Below are 24,361 nucleotides of genomic sequence, written 5' to 3'. Positions count from 1 at the left end.
ATACCTGCCTCCTGCAATGTTGAGGATTTGTATTTTTCTTAGGCAGTAGGAACCCTTTAGCAACTCCTGATAGTAATGGGTTTATTTCTCTCGTAGGTGCCTGAATAAATGCTAGATATATCCTCGATTTTCTCAAATTCACTCATTATATTATACACGAGTATGTTTTATACTTGTTACAGGCATAAATGATCCTGGCTCCTCACAAACTAGCATGGATCATGGTAGTCAAGGTTGAGGGTCAAGTTAGCATGGGTCAGGGAGGAGATGTGTATGTGCTCTACGGCTAAGCTCCTTGCTCCCTGCTTTGTGTTCTTAATCCTGTACATTTAAAATGTGTTTTCTAATGGTAAACAAGCTTTTAAAATAAACTTTAAAGTCTATTAACCCACACTACTACTTTTTTTTCATGCAGAATTATACTACGCAGAGAAAAGACATAATTACTCACAAACCATTTCAGGTTGAGGGAAATCGCCGAAACACGAGAGTAAGACCTTTTAAGGTATTGAGTGTTGTTTTCCATTTAATTCCAGCTTTGGTTTTATGCTTTGGACATAATGTTTTAGTGTTAGTAAATCAAGAGCTGTTTTGTAATATGATTTCAAATGGTAGCTATAAACTAGTATTTCTGGACATTTGTGGTTAACTGTAATCAATTTATTGATGACCCCTTTCCTTAGGACTTGATTTTCAATTTTTTTTTTTTTTTTTTACCAGTAGAATCCTTTTCCAAATACTACATAGAAACACAAATACATAAAACAGATGCAGGTGGAGTGGCTCTAGGTGGGGGGACAGGCAAGACTGCAGACCCTCCCTTTAAGCCAGAACCTTTACCTCTAAGATACACGTGCAGAGCTGTAGAGCTTTCTCCAAGAATCACAGATTGAAAAACCCTGCCATGGACACACAACCCTTAGAGGTGTTTTGGATCATCACAGGAAGATTCTGGTCCAGGTAGCTTTGTTAAAGCATATTTTATCACACTCTAATTATTGGTACATCTGTATCTGATATGAATGATAATTTTTAATCAACCAATATGTTTGATTATCCAGAACACCTCATCCCCCAAATATATGGAGTTAGAATTATAATACAAGGTATTATATTTCTTTTTTTTTTTTGAGACGGAGTCTCCCTTTGTCATCCAGGCTGGAGTGCAGTGGCGTGATCTCGGCTCACTGCAACCTCTGCCTCCCGGATTCAAGCTATTCTCCTGCCTCAGCCTCCCAAGTAGCTGGGATTACAGGCACGTGCCACCATGCCCAGCTAATTTTTGTATTTTTAGTAGAGACAGGGTTTCATCATGTTGGCCAGGCTGGTCTCGAGCACCTGACCTCAAGTGATCACCCACCTTGGCCTCCCAAAGTGCTGGGATTACAGGCTTGAACCACTGCACCTGGCCCAAGGTATTACATTTCTGTCTCCTTGCTCGCAAAAGTTGAGGTGCTTTTAAAATCAATTTTGACAGTTTCTTGCCTGTAATAGGTACTTTATTCACATTTTTTACTCATATTGTCTCCCTCCCCTAAATAAAGGAAAGAATTTGAGCTTTTTGTGTAAAAGTGGCAGGCAGGCTTGATAGAGTAGTTAACTCATTAGGAGGAAGTTAGTATGAACAGAAAAGTAGTAGAAACTATCTAAAATTATGGACTAGAAGGTTAGTTGAGTGAGATCTGTTAATATTGGCTTCTTGAGAGTCAAAATTTATAGATGTTGAAAGATTTTATTCAATGAGAGTAACGTAATTTGTAGGCATTGAATAGATTAAATTTTTAGCCAGTGGTTTGTGTATCTAAGAACATGTGTGACACGAAGTTTTTAAAAATAATTATGGCCGTAGAATATATACGTGTTTTATGCTATCTTTTGATCTCTTGAGTAATGGAGCATCACATCAACTGAAAATGTGATGTCTGCATAACTTACAGACAATATAGATGGGCTTTCAGATCTAAGTGCTTCCTACATGTTGTTCTGATTGGTCAGATATAGTTAATTATAGTATTTTTCTAAGAGCATCATAAGATTTATTTTCTGTTACCTTTTTTCTTTAAGGGAAGATACTTTAACATAAATTCATAGAAAAATGTTTTCAAGATATATATAACTTTACCTCTTGAGCAATCATTTAAAGTTATATAATGTTACATGAATGCTTAGAAGTGTACAATTCTTTGTAGTAAAATAGTGGGAAGAAATAATCCTTCCTAAGAAAAGGAAATATTTTGGTTGAGTACTGTATCTCACACCTGTAATCCTAACACTTTGGGATGCTGAGACGGGTGGATCACTTGAGCTCAGGAGTTCGAGAAGAGCCTGGGCAACATGGCAAAACCCTGTCTCTACAAAAAATACAAAAATTAGCTGGGCATAGTGGCGTGCACCTGTAGTCCCAGCTACTCAGGAGGCTGGGGTGGGAAGATCGCTTCAGCCTGGGAGGCAGAGGTTGCAGTGAGCCGAGATTGTGCCACTGCCCTCAGGCCTGGGCGACACAGTGAAGAGACCCTGTTCCAAAAGGGGAAAAAAAAAAAGGAAATATTTTGCTAAAATTTACTTTTTACATGAATTGGACTAGTTCAAAGCGACATAGTAATCACCTTAGAGGACATGTAGAAATGGATTGCATCAGTCTCAAGACTAGCTCTGATGTGTCAGGTTTGTGCAGGTAGTCTTAACATTAGTGTCTCATTATAATTCTGTTTTACCTGAAATTTTCTGTAGCCTTAAGAAAATAATTGAAAAATAGGCCGGGCATAATTTTTTTTTTGTAAAATTATGTGCTTCATTATGTCTGACATACCCATTTCTGAAATAATTGTGAAAAGAGGAATCTGCTTGGTTTTGTTAACTATTCCACTGTAATACATCATTTGTGCATTTGTTTTCCCAATATGGCTCATAATCTGTTTCCTGTTATTAAGTACTCTGAGAATGGAAGTTAAATAAAATCAACCAAACACTAAATTTCAAAAAGAATAAAATCTATTTCTTTGGCCAAGTCTTTGAAAATTATTACAGAGCCTAAACATTGTACTTACTCTATTTAAATGTCTATATATTAGGCCATAATTTTAAAGCCATGGTTCAGTCTAGCATACATTTTGGCTTTCACTAAATTAGTAGCTTAATATTTTTGATGTTATGGGTCTTGCTGCAGCCAGTTCTCCCCTTTCACAACTTCATAACTGTCTTCTTGTTAAAAAGCAACAGCAGCTCGAGTAACAACAACTCACCTAAGACCCAATCTCTTTTCCTCCTGGCATTGCTTTAGTTGCTGGTTAATCTGAACTTTATTATCAAAAGGAAACAAACAGTGTTTAAAGAGGGTTGTTATTTAATGCAGCCATTGTAGTGTTTGTAAACAATTTTATTGACTTCTTCAGAGGTTAATAGTATATTCAACCTTGTAATAGTTTATTTAGGAGTTATTATTGTTTAGCTCTTCATGTTGAGGAAATCTTGACTCATATCTGGCCGGGCATGGTGGCTCACGCCTGTAATCCCAGCACTTTGGGAGGCCGAGGCGGGCAAATCACTTGAGGTCAGGAGTTCGAGACCAACCTGGCCAACTTAGTGAAACCCTGTCTCTACTAAAAATACAAAAATGAGCTGGGCGCAATGGCATGTACCTGTAGTCCCAAGTACTCTGGAGGCTGAGGCAGGAGAATCGCTTGAACCCAGGAGGCAGAGGTTGCAGTGAGCCCAGATTGCACTACTGTACTTCAGCCTGGGTGACAGAGGGAAACTCTATCTCAAAAAAAAAAAAAATCTGGACTCATATCTGTAAAGGTGTATAAATATTTATTCAGACCCTAACTTTCTGTAAATGAAATGTGCTTTTGTTTGCTTTTGTAATTTTGGCTTCTGTTTTCAGCCTTAATCATTTACAAATAGTAAACTCTTTCCCTGAAACATTCTAAAAGGGGCTACTATTAGTTTCATACCATTTGATTGGACCCTGGTCATGTAGTAGTTGGAATGTGACTCGGATGTTTTTTATTAAAAACAAAGAAAGAATTTGATTTAAAGACAAAACTCTTCTCATGCAACTTTGTGATGAAACATTTACATGTAACTAGGTTGTCTTTTCCTTTTTACTTGAGAAAATTGAGTACATGAGAACAGATTAGCAGATAATAAAGTTTATATATCAATCTTCTGAGTAAAATGCTCATTTTATTAAAAAAAACACATTTGGGAATAAATTTAGTATGCAACGGCTGCTATTTTAAAGATATAGAATGTATAGCTTTTATTCTGACCCTTGTACCTGCCTAATAAATGAGCACTGGTTGAGTTCTTAGCCCTTGAGTGGTAAGGCGAATGGAAGAATAAGACTTCCTGCTTGTGCCATTCAAATTAAATGCTCTTTTGTGCTTTTCAAGCATGGAGAGCCCTTTTCCTGGATCTTGGTAGACTCCTATTGGCAAAATCAGAAGGAGTAGCTGCGTCTCTAGTGCTCAGACCCAGCATCTCTACTCATTTTCAGCCCCTGAAGGAAAAGAGGTGGATCTGTTTAGTCTTTGTACCTTGCGTATAATATTAGGTATGAATTTTGTTAAATAAGCTCAGAACAGTTTTATAGTTTACTATGCCTGAGAGAGGACGCTGGGTCACCAAAGTCTTTCTTTCTCTACCATATTTCTCTCTACTTCTTGGAATTAAATCTTCCAATATTCAAGTTATGCTGAACTGATCTTGTTAAAAGTTTCATTCAGCCCACGGTTTTTCTTCATATGGCTTTAAGTTTATTTTCTATAGGAGAATTTAATTGAATGATTTTGGGGAAGAAATCCCTTTCATAATCAAGAACTTAATGCAGCTTCTTCCGTAAGTTGGCAAGTAGCTAAGTTTTTAAGATTTAGCAGGGCAGAGATAGACTCCATCTATGAACCTTTGCGCCACTGCTCCCATCTGTTTTAGATTATTCTAGGAGGACGCTTGGAAATGCGGGGAGACACGAGCAGTGTGTGATATGGGAAAGTGAGGGAGGGAGATTTGGAGAATTGTTTGGGAAGGTTTGGAGAGGATTGGTTCACGACTGACAAAACTGAGGACTGTTTTCCTCTTCCACCCCCAGCAGTAAATTAACAAGGGACCATTTCTCTTACTAACCACATGAGAAACACACGAATATCCGTTGTCCTCTTATGTCTAATGTAGTGCTGCACAGTATATGCAGGCTAGGAAATGTTCTTTTTAAGTAATCGGTCTTTTGTAGTGAAGAAAGATTTGTTTGAAGGTATTAACAGGAATAAAGTTAAAATATTTTTTGATTCTTAAATAGATATTGATACTTAATATCTTTCCCTCTCATTGGGATTTGATATATTTCACTATGAATCAGAAGAATAATTTTAGTTCATTAGAGGTTCTGAACATTTTATTTTGTTAGCATGATGAATTTCAAGAATTAATTTCAAATTCTTTTTTTATTTTTTTGTAGAGACAGGGTCTCGCTCTGTTGCCCAGGCTGGTCTTGAACTCCTAGCCTCAAGCAGTCCTCCCACCTGTCTCCCAAAAGTGCTGGAATTGTAGGTGTGAGCCACTGTGCCTGCCCTCAAAATCTTTTAACTTAACAGTTTTCAAAATTTGGTTTGATATAGGTTTTGTTGTTGTTGTTTTGTTTTTTTGAGACAGGGTCTCGCTCTGTCACCCAGGCTGGAGTGTGGTGGCACAATCACAGCTTACTGCAGCCTCTACCTCCAAGACTCAAGCTATCTCCCACCTCAGCCTCCTGAGTAGCTGGGACTACAGGCATGAGCCACCATGCCCAGCTAAGAATAAAAATTAAAAATATATATTAATATATAAAATGAGCTAGGAAGCCAGCTTGAGAGAAACATACTTTGTCACCATCATTAACTCTTTTTGTTTTAATATCCATAAGGCCTAGAATGCAGACAGCTCCAAGTATCAGACAGTTTTTCATCTGTTTTTTGTTTTGTTTTGTTTGAGACAGGGTCTTACTCTGCCACCCAGGCTGGAGTGCAGCGGCGCTCTTTTGTGCTTTTCAAGCATAGAGAGCAGTGACTCGCTACCACCTCCGTCTCCCAGGTTCCAGCAATTCTCCTGCCTTATCCTCCTGGGTAGCTAGGATTACAGGCGCCTGCCACCACACCTGGCTCATTTTTGTATTTTTAGTAGAGGCGGGGTTTCACCATGCCAGGCTGGTCTCGAACTCCTGACCTCAAGCGATCAGCTTGAGGAGTTCCGCCTCGGTCTCGCAAAGTGCTGGCATTACAGGCGTGAGCTACTGCACCCAGCCACCCACTCATCTGTTTACTAATAAAATAGACTTGGAAGGTGTAGTTTTAACATTTAATTCCTTTTTTTCCTTCACAGAGCAACTTTAGAGGTGGCAGATGCCAGCCCAATTATAAATCAGGCCTGGTACAGAAGAGCTTGTACATTCAGGCTAAGTATCAGCGTTTACGGTTCACTGGCCCAAGGGGATTTATCACTCATAAATTCAGAGAAAGATTAATGAGAAAAAAGAAGGTTAGTTGAATTATAATGATTTTAAAATGTTTAGTGACATTTAAACTCCTAAATTATCTATGTTCATTAGATAAATTGGTTTTTCATTTAATTTTAAGAAACAACCTGGGTTTTTAAATGTTCTTGTCGCATGATAGTTGAATAAGAACCTCAGGGAGGTAATGGTAATACAGTTGTGAGACTGCGTAACCTTAAAATGCTTTTAGGCATTATGCCTCAAATACTTTGCATATATTAGCTGTTTGAACTTTTGACTTTAGAATTTCTGTTGTATGGTTAATCTTTGAAATGGAAACTCAGGTAAAGCCTTTTAATTGATGTATTTTAGTCTTATACAATTATCTGAGTGAATTATCTGAGTGCCAAAAAAATTTTGAATATATACAAAGGGTGCGTAATTGCAAAATACACTAACTCTTTCTTTTCCCCGTTCATGTATTTTTTTTGTTGGGGTAAAATATGTATAATACAGAATTTGCCATTTTAACCATTTTTAAGTAGCATTAAGTACATACAGTTCAGCGACTCTAATTTCATTCACAGTGCTGTGCACTCATTACCATTATATGCTCTTTTTCAATATATGTTTTTAATCGACAAGTAAAAATTACATCTATTTATGGTGTTCAACATGATGTTTTGATATATGTATACATTATGGAATGGCTAAATCAAGCAAATACCCATTACTTCACATACTTATATTTTTTGTGTTGAGAACACTTAAAATATACTCTCTTAGCAATTTTCAAGTGTCCAATATATTGTAATTAACTGTAGTCACCATGATGTATAATACATCTTTTGAATGTATTCCTTCTGTGTAACTGAAATTTTGTGTTGATGCTTTGACCAACTTCTTCCCAATCCCTCCAGCCTCTGGTAACCACCATTCTGCTCTGTTTCTATGAGTTTGACTTTTTTTTTTTTTTGATTCCACATATAGGTGAGATTATGTGGTATTTGTGTACCTGGCTTATTTCACTTAACATAGTATCCTTCAGATTAATCCATGTTGTCATAAATGACAGGATTTCCTTCTTTTTAAGGCTGAATGGTATTCCATTGTATATATATACATTTTCTTTATCCATTCAGCCGTTGATAGATACTGAGGTAGATTCCATTATGCTAACGCTTAATATTTTTATTCCTAACTCCCCAAACTTGTTAATAACTCTTCTTTAAATTTTTTAAGTTTTTAATTTTTTGAGGCAGAGTTTTGCTCTTATTCCCCAGGCCGGAGTGCAATGGCACGATCTCAGCTCAGTGCAACCTCCGCCTCCTGGGTTCAAGTGATTCTCCTGTCTCAGCCTCCCAAGTAGCTGGAATTACAGGCGCCTGCCACTACGCCTGGCTAATTTTTGTATTTTTATTAGAGACGGGGTTTGTCCATGTTGGCCAGGCTGGTCTCGAGCTGCTGACCTCAGGTGATCCACCCTCCTCGGCCTCCCAAAGTGCTGGGATTACAGGCGTGAGCCACCATGCCCGGCCGATAACTCTTAATGTTAATAAAAAGTTTCTTTACTTGGTAATTGGAATTGCATACTCTTTTAGTTGTGGATTGATTTTCTTTGAATGAACCATGGTAGTATTTGAAAAATCAGCATAAGGCCAGGAGTGGTAGTTCACACCTGTAGTCCCAGCACTTTGGGAGGCCCAGGAGAGAGGATTGCTTGAGCCCAGGAGTTCGAGACCAGCCTGGGCAACATAGCAAGACCCTACTTCTAGAAAAAAAAATAAAAGATAAATAAACTGGGCATGATGGTATGTTCCTGTAGTCCCAGCTACTTGGAAGGCCGAGGTGGAAGGACTGCTTGAGCCTAGGAGGTCAGGGCTGCAGTGAGCTGTGATCATGCCACTGTACTCCAGCCTGGGTATAAAAGAAAAGAAAAAGGGTGGCAGAGAGAGAGAGAGAGAGAGAGAGAGAGAGAGAACAGAGAGAGAGAGAGAGAGAGAAAATGCAGCATAAATATGCCATAAAATTAACTTCTACAAAATAATTATATTTTAAATGAGAATTGCTGGGCATACTGGTACATGCCTGTAGTCCCAACGACTTGGGAGGCTGAGACGGAAGGATAGTTCGAGCCCAGGAGTTCAATGCCAGCCTGGGCAACATAGCAAGACCCCCAACTTAAAAAAAAAAAGAACAGGAAGAGAAAAAAAGAGATGAGAACAGTAGCATTATATCAGTAAGTGAGGCATGTTTGTCAATTCATAGGCTCATTTTTGCTCATGATTTGAGGCTAATATTTTCTTCTGAGAAATGTGTGTATCTCTGGTATTGCTATTGAATAGCCCAACTGTGGTTTTATAACTTATAATCATAAATGTGTTCTTAAATACTTACGCTTATGAAGCCTTTACACTGAACTTGCTTAATGATTTTAGTAAATCTTAACACTTTTCAAAAGATGAATGAGTAGAATGAAGTTGGCAACTTATTTTTTTATGTTTTAGAGTTAAATAGAATATCTTATGTCACACACATACACCCCCAGTTTTAACTGAGTACCTTAGAAGATTTCTAATTTCACCATGTATGTCACTCATGGTTTTAGGAAAGCCATCTCTTTATTTATTTATTTTTGAGATGGAGTTTCACTCTTGTTGCCCAGCTGAAGTACAATGGCACCATCTCAGTTCACTGCAGCCTCTGCCTCCCGGGTTCCAGTGATTCTCCTGCCTCAGCCTCCTGAGTAGCTGGGATTACAGGCGCCTGCCACCACGCCCAGCTAATTTTTGTATTTTTAGTAGAGACGGGGTTTTACCATATTGGCCAGGCTGGTCTCGAACCCCTGACCTCATGTGATTTACCTGCCTCGGCCTCCCAAAGTGCTGGCATTACAGACGTGAGCCAATGCGCCCAGCCCCATCTCTCTTTTTTTTTTTTTTTTTTTTTTGAGACAGAGTCTCGCTCTGTCGCCCAGGCTGGAGTGCAGTGGCCGGATCTCAGCTCACTGCAAGCTCCGCCTCCCGGGTTTATGCCATTCTCCTGCCTCAGCCTCCCCAGTAGCTGGGACTACAGGCGCCCGCCACCTCGCCTGGCTAGTTTTTTGTATTTTTTAGTAGAGACAGGGTTTCACCATGTTAGCCAGGATGGTCTCGATCTCCTGACCTCGTGATCCGCCCGTCTCGGCCTCCTAAAGTGCTGGGATTACAGGCTTGAGCCACCGCGCCTGTCCCCCATCTCTTTTTTTAAAGTGTCGATGGAATCATTTTCCCATCTCGTATATCTCCCCACTGTCAGGCTGTGCCAGGGCTTAGGTAGAGATGCTGCTTCTCTTCCTGCCTTGTGTAGCAAGTTTCTTTGCAGCAGACCTTTCAGATATTTGTCCCCAGTCACAGATGGCAGCCTGACTGTTTTCAGGGGAGCTACTCATTGATTCTCACTCAAGGAAAATGACTGAGGCAGGCCTTCTCTTCAGTTTCAAGGTTGGGTTTCTGGTACATGGTGTCTGTTTGTTTTCTTTTAGCTCTGTGCTAAACTTGGAGTTTTAGCTTGACTCTATTTTTGCTCCATCTTTTTCAGTGACTTGGGGCTGCTGAGTGCTTACCTGACTCTCAGCTTCAGCTTATCGTTTCTATATATCATGAATCTTGCTCCATTTTGTTATTCTTTTCTTTGCCTCAGTTTGCCCAATTCCTGCTGACCACCCCATTCTTCCAGACTACATTGCTCACCAGCCCCACTTCACAGCAAATAGAAATCAGAAATCAGGCCTTCATCACAGGACATAAGAAGTATATCCTAAAAGAAGCTACAGGCTGCTTCGGGTTTCCAATCTTTAGGCCTAGGCTGTTTGTATCATCTAAAATGTAGCAGTTATAGTTAGGGTTCAGCGCTGGTCACAGCCTAACCTTCCTGTTGCCCTTCACTGCCGTCTGGCTGCATTAGCAGTGTCTCAACACACTGAATTTTTTTTTTAATTAGTATCTACTATTCTTTCAGTGTCTACTACCTGTTTTTCTTAAGCCCACCCTTCTGGATGCTGCTTCATATATCTTTCTATTGCAGCCACTTTGACATGGAGTTTTCCATTCTGGCTACTGTCAGTGCCTGCAAGCAAGCCAGAGCCAGAATTTTTATAGATTTGTGTTTGAACAAAGCCCAGCTCTACGAGTACAGCATCAACTCAGTTACCTTACTATTAACACCCTACTCAACAGCTGGGCTCCACTCTCCTAACCTTTAGAGAAAGGAATGAGGCATTGAAGCTGTTCTGTTTGTGCCAGGGTCTAAAGTAAGATACCTGAGACTAACTTGGCCTTTCAGCTGTCCAAGTAGTATTGTGTACTCTGAAATCCCATTCCATGTGTATAAACTGATGGCTTAGACCTATTAGTCCATTTTATCTGAGGCCTTTGTGCCCTCAAAAAAAGAGTGAAGGCCTGGAGACTCTGGTTTCTTCCAGTGTTGCTTTCCCTTTCCCTTAAATTAGGGACATTTTTACTCAAGTAGTGTTCCTGGGTGTGAGGTACCATTTATATGACTCTTCATCCCAAGCTTTAGCATCAGAGGGAACTTGGAAGGGTCTTCCTTAGAGGGAAATCTTAGTCTGAGCAGCATCTCTGCATTGCTTTGGCTTTTTGCCCCGCTAGAGAGTTCATTCTTTTGGCAATTATTAGACCACCACCTAGACTCATTAAGGATGCATCATTAATTAATCTAAGTGCCCTGGAACCTTCTTGAGTCTGAAATTGGATGTGAACCTACTTATTCCCATATACCTTAAAGTCCACCAGGAAGATTTAGACAGATCTTGCCTGGATTCCTCACTCCCCTGCCATATTGAAATGCTTGGGTGATCACTCATGGCTGGGAGGTCTTGCATTTCCTCATCTGTAGTACAGTCTGGTGATTGCACCATCCTATGCCATGCACTTCCTATCTCCAACAAAAAGCAGCTTTGGGGAGTGGTGGTGGTGGTGGGGATCATAGATGTGCTCCTAATACATCTTCTGCTTCCACTTATCAGAATGATGGTGGCTTCCCTAAACTGCATTGCTCTCCAGCTGCCTACAAAGTAGTCAGATTCCCAAGCAGTAGTAGATAAGTACAGAACGGAAATTCTTCCTCATTCATCATGTACTTGTCATATTCCATTGTGGCACCCTAAGTCCCTTTTACTGTGTTTGCTTTCTCTTGGATTCTGTGCTTGGGCTGGAAGATGAAGGGGTGGGAGGAATGTCTATTACTACCTGGAATAAGGCTTGTCTTTAATCCACTAGCATTCAGAAGTACCCCCAGGAAGCATCCTCTGCTCATCATAGGAAGTTTTCAGAAACTCTTGAGAGTCTGATTATATACTAGATTGGAACAAAGAAGCTAGTAAGAATTAATGAAGTCACCTCTGGGAACATTGCCTCTGAAAAACTGTAAGTAATAGGGCATTTGGTCAGGAAGGCAAGGAGTTCCAAGGCAGTGGAGATCCAAGGAGCATTCTCCAGCAGCCCTCAGGTGCTGCGGTGCTTACCAGAGCTCTGCCCATGGATAGGAAAGGAAGAGAGAAGAAGGCATAATGACAGTGCAGGAAGGAAGTTAGAGACTGGAATTCGTGGTTTTGGGGGTTGAAAGAAACCTTGAAAGTCACGGAGTACGAAGATAGAACAGGAACCAAGATCAGCTGAATCAACAGAAATCTAGTATACACTTACCAGGTCCCTTGAGCTGAAGTGTGCCAGGGTGCAAAGGAAGTGTTGCATAAGGGCATCATCGCTTTCAAGTGCTTAGGCTCTGGAGTCTTCAGTTTCACTACCTACGTCTCTGCCTTCTGTCTTACTTGGTTTTGTCTTCCTCCGTGCATTCTTTTAAAATGTAAGCATTTCCCAGTGTGATGTGATATTATTCTCTTTTCTTAATCCTCCTTCTTGTCTTCATTGCCCTTACCTCCTCCCAAGATTTCAGCCGTCAGACATCTGTTGATGTCTTCAACCCTGACTACTCTACAGACCTCCAGATTGTCAGCTGCCTCCCAGACACCCTCACGTGGATGTCCTAAAAGCACCTCAAATTTAGCATGTTTAAAATCAAACTTGCAGCTGGGTGCAGTGGCTCACACCTGTAATCCCAGCACTTTGGGAGGCCGAGGTAGGCGGATCACCTGAGCTCAGGAGTTCGAGACCAGCCTGGCCAACATGGTGAAACCCCATCTCTACTAAAAAAATACAAAAACTTAGCCGGGCGTGGTGGTGCACACTTGTAATCCCAGCTACTCAGGAGGCTGAGGCATGAGATTTACTTGAACCCAGGAGGCGGAGGTAGCAGTGAGACGAGATCACATCACAGGACTCCAGCCTGGGTGACAGAGTGAGACTCCGTTTCAAAAAAAAAATCAAACTTGCACTGAAACATGCTGCAGCATGAAAGACCCTTAAAAATATGATGCTAAGTGACAGAAGCCAGACAAAAAGACCATATATTGTATGATTCAATTTATATGAAATGTCCAAAATGGGCAAATCTATAGGGACAGAAAGTAAATTAGTGGTTGCCAGTGACTCGAGGGTGAGGGGAAAATTGAAAGCAGGTATGGGTTATTGCTAATGGGTATGGGATTTCTTTTTAGGGTAAGAAAAATATTCTAAAGCTGATTGTGGTGATTGATGGTTGCACAACTCTGTGAATATACTAAAAGGCTACTGAATTATACACTTGAAATGGGTGAACTGTATAGTCTATGGATTACATCTCAGTAAAGCTGTTAAAAATTATATCAGACTTGCTGTCCTCCCCCAACCACTCATTTTCCCTCAGGTCCCCTAGCTCTTGAAGCTAGCCAAGCCAAGCTAGAAACATGTCCTACTAATTCTCCCAGTTCTCCTTCCAACTTTAATAGTTTTAAGTCTTCTCGTTTCCATCACTCATTCATTACTCCATTTGATTCATCCATTTTAATGGCTGCATATTATTCCACTCTATGGATGTATTAATTATTTATTTCAGTGCTCTTCAACCTTTTTGCTCCATACTCTATAAAGTTTTGAAAAGTTATCTACCTTCTTGCACATTTGTAGGTTATCTAACATTTTTATCATAAATTATTGTATAGGATACAATTTCTGGCATATTATAAACACTGACAGTCTTAAAACTGTTACATTATATTTTTAAATCTCTTTGGAGGAACCTACATACCACAGGAATTCGATAACTAGTACTATCAATTTTTTAAAAATACACAAATTCTTTTAACAGTGAGAAATCTTACATTGTTCCTTTTTTGCCTTGAATTTGGACTTCATTCCACTTCCTCCATATAATTTTTTTTTTTTTTTTTTTTTTTTTTTTTTTTTTTTTTTGAGATAGGGTCTCACCCTGTCACCCAGGCTGGAATGCAGTGGCATGATCTCGGCTCACTGCAACCTCCACCTCCTGGTTTCAAGTGATTCTTCTGCTTCAGCCTCCCAAGTAGCTGGGACTACAGGCACGTGCCACAATGCCTGGCTAAGTTTTTATATCTTTTGGTAGAGAAGGGGTTTCACCATGTTGGCCAGGCTGGTCTCGAACCCCTGACCTCTAGTGATCTGCCTGCCTCGGCCTCCCAAAGTGCTGGGAATACAGGCATGAGCTGCTGCGCCTGGCCCCTCCATAAAATTTTATCTTTAAAAGTGTTTTGTTGATCACCAAATCTATTTGGTGCGTAATGTTAATTAGATTTCTGTGACTATTAAGTGTTAAATATTTCCTCTGGATTGAATTAATATTACAGTTGATCAAAATGCCATAAATATATTATAAGTTTTGTTCAGTATTGATGAAACAAAAGAAGTTTTATTGCAAATGCATTTTTTCAATTAGTTTATGTATTCATAGATACTGTTGCTAGTAGAATAATATAGTATTCAAGTATTCTATTTTTTTTATAGATATAAGTGCTGAGAAGCCCTATTTATATGATTATATAGATGGGAATTAAGGAACTTCTATTTGTAGGAATGCCACTCAGTTCTTTGGACTCACTCTGAATTTTAGGCCAAACAAATCACATACTGATCTATCATCAAAAAGTATTTTGAATGTTCCATCACTGATAGCTTGATTTTGTCATCCTTCAATTTTATTAAACAAAGGCAAAGAATTGGGAACCATCTGACTTGCAGAAGTATGCTATTTATTGCTAGTTGTTAATGTTGGTTCCCTTTCTTGACACCAAACCAGTGTTTCAAATTACCCCTTTCCTGGAGGTCTGCAGGTGATACACAATAGTAAGATTCAAAGTGAGAAGAAGGTGTATGTTTCTCATGTAAGGTGGGAGGTAAGGAACCAGCCTTAACCAATTGCGCAGGCAGGATAATTTTAGAATGTGAACATTGGGAATTTAATGATCTAGAAATTAATTTTCTAAAACTATCTGTACTCACATACTCCTTGAAAAGTCTTCATATACTCCTAAGGGTACACATACCCCAGTTCAACCTTTGCCGACTTACTTAACCGAGCCTCTAGTGATGACTTTGGGATACCTTCCAGGTTTCTGTTACTTTCAGTAATACCACCTGGTCACATGGACATTTTGGTACCTTTCCATATTACCCCTTTTACTGATTTATGGTTTCACCCGCAGTACGTGAAAGGCCTGTTTACACCCTAGTTGGCACTGTACATGATCAGTCTTTGTTTTCAGTTGTCAGCCTAATAACAGAAAGTAGTTCTCATTTGCCTTTCTTTGATTATTACTGGCGCAAGCATCGTTTTTATGTGTCCATTGGCCACTTGTATTTCTTTCCTCAGTTTCCTGATTTCTGTACTTTGTCAGTACTTTGGGGGTGGTACTTTTTCTTATTGATTTGTAAGAGCTCTTGATCTACTGAGGGTATTAAGCTGTCATACATTTTGCTGGTGTTTGTCAGCTGTTTATACTGGATTTTATATTACAGAACTTTTAGATGTTCATGGATCTGTCCAGTTTGTCCCATATGGCTTCTAGATTTCATCTCATGCTTATGCTTATAAAAATTCTTTACTGATTTATAAAATTTATAAAAATTCTTTCCTTTAAGTGGTTTATGGTTAACTTTTTTTTTTTTGGAGACTGAGTCTCGCTTTTGTCCCCAGGCTGGAGTGCAATGGTGTGATCTTGGCTCACTGCAACCTCTGCCTCCCGGGTTCAAGCGATTCTCCTGCCTCAGCCTCCAGAGTAGCTGGGATTACAGGTGTGCGCCACCATGCCCAGCTAATTTTTGTATTTTTAGCAGAGACAGAGTTTCACCGTGTTGGCCAGGCTGGTCTCAAACTCCTGACCTCAGGTGATCCACCCGCCTCGGCCTCCCAAAGTGCTAGGATTACAGGCATGAGCCACCATGCCCGGCCTATGGTTAACTTTTAAACAAATTAATATTTAATCCATTTAGAATTTATTTTATTATTCATTTTATTATTTTTATTTTTTATTTTATTTTATTTTATTATTATTATTATTATTTTTGAGATTGAGTCTAGCTCTGTCGCCCGGGCTGGAGTGCAATGGCCGGATCTCAGCTCACTGCAAGCTCTGCCCCCCAGGTTTACGCCATTCTCCGGCCTCAGCCTCCTGAGTAGCTGGGACTACAGGCGCCCGCCACCTCGCCCAGCTCGTTTTTTTTTTTTTTTTTTGTATTTTTTAGTAGAGATGGGGTTTCACCGTGTTAGCCAGGATGGTCTCGATCTCCTGACCTCGTGATCCTCCCGTCTTATTATTTTTATTTTTTATTTATTTATTTCGAGACAGAGTTTTGCTCTGTTGCCCAGGCTGGAGTGCAATGGCGTGATCTCAGCTCACTGCAACCTCCACCTCCCGAGTTCAAGTGATTCTCCTACCTCAACCTCCCGAGTAGCTGGGATTACAGACACCCAGTACCATGGCCAGCTAATTTTTTTATTTTTAGTAGAGATGGGGTTTCACCATGTTGGCCAGGCTGGTCTCGAACTCCTGACCTCAGGTGATCTGCCTGTCTTGACCTCCCAAAGTGCTGGGATTTATTAGGCATGAACTACCACGCCTGGCCTATTTTTTATTTTTTTGAGACGGAGTCTCACTCTTGGTGTCCAGGCTGGAGTGCAGTGGCATGACCTCAGCTCACTGCAGCCTCCGCCTCCCGGGTTCATGCGATCCTCCTATTTCAGCCTCCCGAGTAGCTGGGACTACAGGTATGTGCCACCCTCCTGGCTAATTTTTGTATTTTTGGTGGAGACAGGGTTTCACCATGTTGACCAGGCTGGTCTTGAACTCCTGACGTCAAGTGATCTGCCTGTCTTGGCCTCTGGAATTTATTTTATTTTTATGATATACTGTAAAGTCGGGATCTAACTTTTTTCCTCAATAAATAGTTTTTTAAAACTGTTTATTGAAAATTTGTCTTTTCCCTGCTAATTGAAAATGCTGCGTTTACTATATTCTGCATTCTTATGTATCCCTGATCTGTTTTTGGAAGCTTTGGAGTCTTCCAGCTTGTTCCCTTGCTTCTTGTGATATTCTTATTTAATCTCTTCAATCACAGTCATTGTCCTGAAACACAGATCGTATCATACCCCTCTTGCACAAACGCTTTCCAAGTATTTTATTGCCTGCAAGAAAAGAGACCAAACTTGTTAGCCAGGTCTAACTCTAAGCTATCTTACTAGCTGCATTTCCCCATGGACTCTCTGCTTTTTGAAGCATACTGTATTTTCATGTATTTGTACCTTTTTTCCTACTGTTCTCTTAGCTAGAAATAGCCTCCTGAATCCCATTCTTTTCTTATTAAACCCTACTTTCCTTTTAAGACTCACTGTAAAGCATATCAAAGCCCCCACTTTAACTTGTGTTTCATTTAGTCTCTAATTAGTGTCATTTGCCTTCCTATTTCCCCAAATAGATTATCAAATCTTGAGGATGTCTCGTTAAGCTTTTTATTTTTTAAATTTTATTTATGTATTTATTTTTAGGCAGGGTCTCACTTTGTCACCCAGGCTGGAGTGCAATGGTGTGATCACAGCTCACTGCAGCCTCCACCTCCCGGGCTTAAGTGATCCTCCCACATCAGCCTCCCAAGTAGCTGTGACTATAGATGTGTGCCGCCACACCCGGCTAATTTTTGTATTTTCTTGTAGATACAGGGTCTTGCCATGTTGGCCAGGCTGGTCTCGAACTCCTGGGCACAAGCGAGCCACCTGCCTCGGCCTCCCAAAGTGCTGGGATTACAGGTGTGAGCCACTGCACCTGGCCTCATCAATCTTTTATCTTACCTTATTACCTTTCATATAGTCAATCTTCAGATAATGCTTATTGAATAGAGTTGAATTTATTCATACACACACATACACATCCATCCATATGCTCTAAACTGTTAGTGAACAAAAGCCATTGTGTCAGGGGTCCCTAAGACCACCCCCAGGTTTTGCTAGGACTCAGACAACTTAGCATATAGTCATTCTCATGAAAGAATACAGAGCAAAGTCAGCAAAAGAAAAAGGCATATAGGGCGAAGTCCAGAGGAAACCAGGCACAAGTTTCCAAGGGTTCTCTCCCAGTGGAGTCACACAGAACATACTTAATTTCCTCATCAACGAGTTGTGACAACACATGTGATACATTACCACCCTGGGAAGTTTGCTAGAGACTCAGTACCGAGAGTTTCTACTGGGGGCTGATCACGTAGGCATCCCCTGCCAAGCACATACCCAAATTCCAGACTGCCAGGAGGAAAACGAGTGCTCAGCATAAACCATATTATTTACACAAACAGTTTCAGCACCCATCAGTTAATGGTGGGAACCCTTTTGAAATCTAAGTTCCCAGATGCTGGCCAAGGACCATTCTGTAAGCAGGCCTTTCCAAAGACAGCAGTCAGATCTGCTCTGTTAACCCTTTTCTGCACAACCTTTTTTTTGGAGGGAGGTTGGAGTCTCACTCTGTCACCCAGGCTGCAGTGCAGTGGTGCCATCTCAGCTCACTGCAACCTCCGCCTCCCAGGCTCAAGCGATTCTCTTCTCCTGTCTCAGCCTCCTGAGTAACTGGAATTACAGGTGTGTGCCACTACAGCCAGCTAATTTTTGTATTTTTAGTAGAAGTACATGGTTTCATCATGTTGTCCAGGCTGGTCTCAAACTCCTGGCCTCAAGTGATCCGCCCACCTCAGCCTCCCAAAGTGCGGAGATTACAGGTGTGAGCCACCACGCCTGGTCAACACAACCATATTTTTGTTTTGTTTTTGAGATGGAGTTTCACTGTTATTGCCCAGGCTGGAGTGCAATGGCACGATCTCGGCTCACTGCAACCTCCACCTCCCAGGTTCAAGCGATTCTCCTGCCTCAGCCTCCCGAGTAGCTGGGATTATAGACACCCACTACCATGCTCAGCTAATTTTTTTGTATTTTTAGTAGAGACAGGGTTTTACCATGTTGGCCAGGCTGGTCGCAAACAATCATATTTTTGAAGAACTTAACTCCACAGATGGTTAATGCCTAAAGGGAAGAGAAAATCAATATGGTAGGAATGGTCAGGAGATATATGCTAAGTACTTTCATTGATACACTCTTCTCAGAGGAGATGGATTATAAGCTGAGGCCTGAAGAAGAGCAAGACATAGAAAGGGCTAAAGCCAAAGACCCATGTTTGGCAGTAGGATGTGAGGTTGGGGAGAAATGGAGGTGTGCAAATTATAGGGGGCCCCAAAAGCTGGGCAGGATATTTACAGTTTGATGTAGTGGCACTAGGACATCTTCCTAGACTGGGGAGAAAGTGGTACTTTAGGATGGCTACGTAGTTAGCAGTGGGTGGGGAGGTTCTGGGGAGAAGAGATGAGGTGCAGGAAGACCAACAAGGGAACATGTGCAGTGACCCAGATGAAAACCTAGATAAGAAGTGCTCATATATCTAGTTCAGCATTCTGCTTAAAAATGGGCTTTTATGGCCAGGTGCAGTGGCTCACACCTGTAATCCCAGCATTTTGGGAGGTTGTGGTGGGTGGATCACTTGAGGCCAGGATTCAAGACCAGCCTGGGCAACATGGTAAAACCCTGTCTCTACAAAAAATACAAAAATTAGCTGGGTGTGGTAGCATGTGCCTGTAGTCCCAGCTACTCAGGAGGCTGAGGCAGGAGAAACGCTTGAACCCAGGAGGCAGAGGTTGCAGTGAGTCAAGATGGCACTACGGCACTCCAGCCTGGGCAACAGATGGAGACTCCGTCTCAAAAAAAACAAACAAAAAAAAAAAACAAAAAAAAAAAAAACAGAGGTGGGGGACGCTTCTAAATCATTGAAAGGGTGGAGGGATCAAGTGGAGATAGGTTATGAAAGAAGCTATGTCAAGGGTGAATGTAACTCAAAATAATCACACATTTAACAAGATATTTCAACTGAATTTTATTTTAGAATTATTGTAGTTAGAATTTCCTTTTAAAGTTGTAAGTAGGTAACATATTTTATTTGAAGATAAATTTATATGATTTTTATATTGTATAATGAGTAAAAAACTAGGATACAATGAAGTCTACCTCTATTTAAATGAATGATGTTGACAAATATATATGTGCATGTATTTTGAACATTTCATTAACCAAAATAGAAGAATAAGAATTTTCTATCAGCACTGTTTTTTGTTTGGAATTAAACATTTCCATACTAATATAAATGCCAAAAAATAAATCAACTTTTACATTTCTTTCAGTTTTAATAGTGTAAGATCCTAGTGAAAGGTAAGGATATGTATATTAATAAATTTTTATTTTTTAATGTTCCTGAAAAATGTGCCATTCTACCATGTTTGCTCTGTTATTACTTGCATGGTCTTATGTCCAGTTTGTGGTTGGTAATTGAATATTGTGCATAGTATCACAATATAGAATCCACGTTCATTATCCTCTAATCATAGTCTTATTATTCGTGTAAATTCTTCTTCCTGTATTTATTGAAGCCTTACACCTTTTTATACTGTAGTTAACCATCCAAAAGCAAGAAGGTGTTTCCCCCTCTAATAACTTTCTCTGCAGTTATCAGTCAGTTCGAAGAGCCCATGTAGTTTTAGAATTAGAGATACAGGATGGAAAAGATAAAATACTAATTTGAGATGTGCGTGTGCAGTATCAGGCTCCATACTTGAGAGCCAAAGGTTTAAGAGTCTTGATTTTATGCCGGGGATGCCTTCACTGAAACTCACCCAAATAGCAGAATACTATTTTCATCAATTTACTAATACAGGTGTTATCTAGCGCCATATGTTTTCTTTGTCCTATTGATTTATCATGTGATATTGCTTTGATGTGTTCTGTTGTTACTTTGCGCCTTTGGGGTTCCACATACCTTTGTGGGAATCTCAGGGTGCAAGTAACACTGTATAAATGAAAATACTTTGAAAATTGCAGTGTAAACTAGCTCAGATGTTTGACACTTTGTTTGAAGTCTTTGTTTCTCTTGTCTTCTCTCAATAGGAATATACAGATGTTGCCACAGGAATCTAATCTGAAATCGTACAAATGGAAATGACACTACAGGAGAATGTTTGGGAGCATCTCTCTCTTTTTGTCAGGAGTTAGAAGTGACACTAAGGCACTAATACTGTAACTTCTTGATAAAATAACTTTATTTTTTAGTAGTGGAATGCTGCAACTTTTTTACACCTAACAATTGCTTTTAAATTACAGTATTCAATTTAAAAGTTGTATTAACTACAGTTTCCTTTGCAAAAAGTCTCAAAAGAATCACTTGAAGGGCATTATTTGTTGATGCGTTTTTCTCTGAGCATGGTTTCATAGAGAGAACTTCACCAAGTTATATTCAGACGTTTATATGTTGAAAGTTTTGCTTACATAATAAAAACAAAAACAAGCATCTGAATTGTATAGTGTCTGTACATGAAAGAACTTTAAACAGTGGCCTTATGGTAGAAAATTTTATACCGGATTTTTCTTTTTCTGATGACATTTTGGCTTATAACTCGAAGTTTTCTTAAGTTTCTGAAGATCAAGGCCTATATAATTCATACATTTCATATTATAAGAAGGCAAGAGACAAGGTGCTTCAAATATTCCATCAGGTAGTTATGAGTGCACTGAATTTTTAGTAATGTGTTCATTCAGTTTTTTCCCACAACTATTTGCTCTTTTCCAATTTCAAAATGCTATTGTGGAAAATATGTAAAGATTTTGTAATCTATAGTCCATCTTATTTTTCCCTCAGGGCAAGCTTGTGCATATCATATTTTTAAAGGCTTTTTAAAAATCTGACACACAAAATCTCATATTTGAAAATTGTACTTTACTACTACAGCATTACACATTTTGCAAGCACATCTTATAGAGTGTTTACTTTTAGTTCAGTTGATATGTAGTGCATACCTACTATGTGTAAGAGCAAATGGATGGGATTTTAAGTGAAATTTTTAGGTCCCAGTACCTTATTTCTTTATGTTTTCTATGTTCTGCTTAACAGTACATATACATTCCCAATTACATTTTTGTGAAATGTTTATTTGTAATAAAATAAAATGTTGTTGCTCTTTCTGCTTAAAGAAGTTACTTGCCAGTTTGTGAGAACATTATTTTAATGTTGTAGGAGACTTATAGCCTTGGATAGCACCTGTTGATGTTTAAAGCCCTGTTCTGTGCTTACAAAGACAGAGCTTTCAAAATTAAAATGTGAAGGTTGATAAGAACTTGGTTTTTCATGACTGGATGTGAAAAATCTTAGTACATTCAGTTTTCTTTTCCATATCTTTAAAAAAGATAGGGCAGCCTTTTCCTTAAGTGAGTTCATGATAAGGGGGGCAGGTGCACTTGATTCATTGCTAAGCAGGTAATAAATTTAGGTAGATGGCCTGTCTTGTACTGTGTACAATCTCTGTAGGTCAGATTTTCCAAACATATTTAGCATTCCATTTATGGTAAGAAAGAAATGCATGCACACTGGTAGTATGGCAACTTTATATTGTGTTAGGTACTTATAAAATCTGTCTTAAATTTTAAAATAATTGATTTCATTTACTCCCATATTCTAGGGGACAGTTATGAGCCTTGAATATGTAATCATTTGATTGACAACTATGTATTGCACAAATACTGTACTAAAATTACAGCAATGAACAAGAAGACAAGACACATGGACCCTACCTTTATGGTACAAAGAGTCTAATAGGAAAAATGGACATTAAACAGAAATATAACTTGGTAAATGGCCTTTGTAGCTCAATTTTTATTTATTGTAACACATAAAGGTAAGATGGCTGATTTACTATTATTCATTCCACAACTGATTCCCTATTTGGATATTCTTTTGGCACTGTCTCAAAATGCAAAGCGTGTTATCTGCAAAATACCTATGCAGAAAACATTGTGTGTATAAGATCTAAAGCCTAAAAGGAAAAACCAGCTTGATAATTTAGAGTATAAAATAAGGACAGGGACCATGTCTGTCTTGTCCACCATAGTATCCCCAGCACCCAGCTTCCTATTTGACATGTGGTAAGAGTTCATTAAATATTAGTTGAATAATGAATGAATAGGGAATAATAGAATATGTTTATTAGGAACTACTTGTGTAATTTTCATATGGAGGTTGAACAAAAGGTTATCCATAGCATTTTTTATTGACTTGAAAGAATTTGAATTATTGAATGCATAAGACTTGAGAAGACAAGTTTTTTTGTTTTTTGTTTTTAATAAGTCCCATACCATTGCCTCCTCCCCTTCCTCCCCTACGTGCTAGGCCCTTCGCTGGTACTGGGAAGACAAAGATAATAAGACACAGTCCCTGCTGTGAGGAAGCTCACGCACTACTGAAGAAGAGAATCACAAAAACAAAGAATCACAATGTAGAGTAAGTACTTTAGTGGACATATATACAAGAAGTTGAGAGAAAAGTTGGCATTTCTGGTTCAGCATCCCCTCGTCATGTTTTTTCCTATTGGTTTCACCAACCTCAGAAGGCACTATTCTTTTGGTGGTTTTGCTGGTTTTAAAAATTGATGCATTGGGGGAAACTGGGTAAATTGTACACGGAATCTCTCTGTATTATTTCTTTTATAGCTGCATGTGAATCTAGAGTTATTTCAATATAAATTTCAATTTGAAGAATTGCCCATAGTCTTATCACAGAGAACACTATTATAAATATTTTGGATGATACATTTTCATTTTTTTCTATTGGAAAGAAACTCACTACATTTACATATAACAATTTATGTAGATGTATACTATGTACCACACTTTACCTAATAAATCCTACATTTTTGAATAGTTTTTTTTTTAAAAAAAAAGATGGGGATACTTCCAGGCAGAAGCAAGAAAAGTAAAGCTGGATGAGAAACTCTTATCATCTTTATTACCCAGCAAATTCAATAACCACCAGGCACAAATTCACCAAGAGCAACCAAGCAAGGAAGGAAGAAGAAGCTGATGCAACAAGGTGTGGTATGACTTCATCCCTCACCCATCCCCATAAGTAGCACTGAGTAAAACAATGGAGATGACAAAAATCTTGGTAACAGTGGGCCCCAGTATGGACGAAGGCTCTGACGAGGCGACCAGGCCACGTGGAGGAGAGTCAAGGAAAACTCTTGGGACAACAAAGTCTTTGCTACCATCTCAGGACCTCAGCAGAAGGGGTAAGATTCACCAGGACTAGGCATTTCCCAGGTCTCAGAGCAGCCTAGGAAAGCCAAATCCTGCAGAAGTCAGAGACACCTTTGACTGGGTCTAGTGAGTTCTGGTTCTGGACGTTTAATGGGAACCTAGAAGAGAGGGGATACCCAGGTTCCCCAACAAATTTCCATCAAATATGATGATTATGAGCTCTGAGTCCATTAAAATACAGAATGAATATTTAAGAACTGAGGAATCATAGATGTAGAATAGGATGTAAATGTTATAAATCTTGACAAAGAAGAATTAATG

General features: G+C 39.4%; 1 protein-coding gene across 5 annotated transcripts in view; it reads left to right on the top strand.

The window, feature by feature from the left end:
• BCLAF3 (BCLAF1 and THRAP3 family member 3) overlaps positions 1-23,702 on the top strand; it is a 75,699-nt gene extending 51,997 nt beyond the window's left edge. For 2 of the 5 annotated variants that reach the window (XM_030934320.1, XM_030934318.1), the window contains exons 11-13: positions 416-505; positions 6,355-6,510; positions 20,903-23,702. In XM_030934320.1, the coding sequence (XP_030790180.1) occupies positions 416-505; positions 6,355-6,510; positions 20,903-20,932 (276 nt within the window). In that variant the 3' untranslated portion in view covers positions 20,933-23,702. Of the gene's footprint in view, positions 1-415; positions 506-6,354; positions 6,511-20,142; positions 20,171-20,902 lie in introns of all 5 variants that reach the window. The other 3 variants (XM_030934319.1, XM_030934322.1, XM_030934321.1) reach the window with 3 other exon arrangements.
• The last annotated feature ends 659 nt before the right edge of the window (positions 23,703-24,361 follow it).

The sequence above is a fragment of the Rhinopithecus roxellana genome, chromosome 7 (genome assembly GCF_007565055.1).
Source record: "Rhinopithecus roxellana isolate Shanxi Qingling chromosome 7, ASM756505v1, whole genome shotgun sequence".
In the NCBI taxonomy this organism is placed as follows: domain Eukaryota; kingdom Metazoa; phylum Chordata; class Mammalia; order Primates; family Cercopithecidae; genus Rhinopithecus; species Rhinopithecus roxellana.
This window is presented reverse-complemented; position numbering and strand designations above follow the sequence as displayed.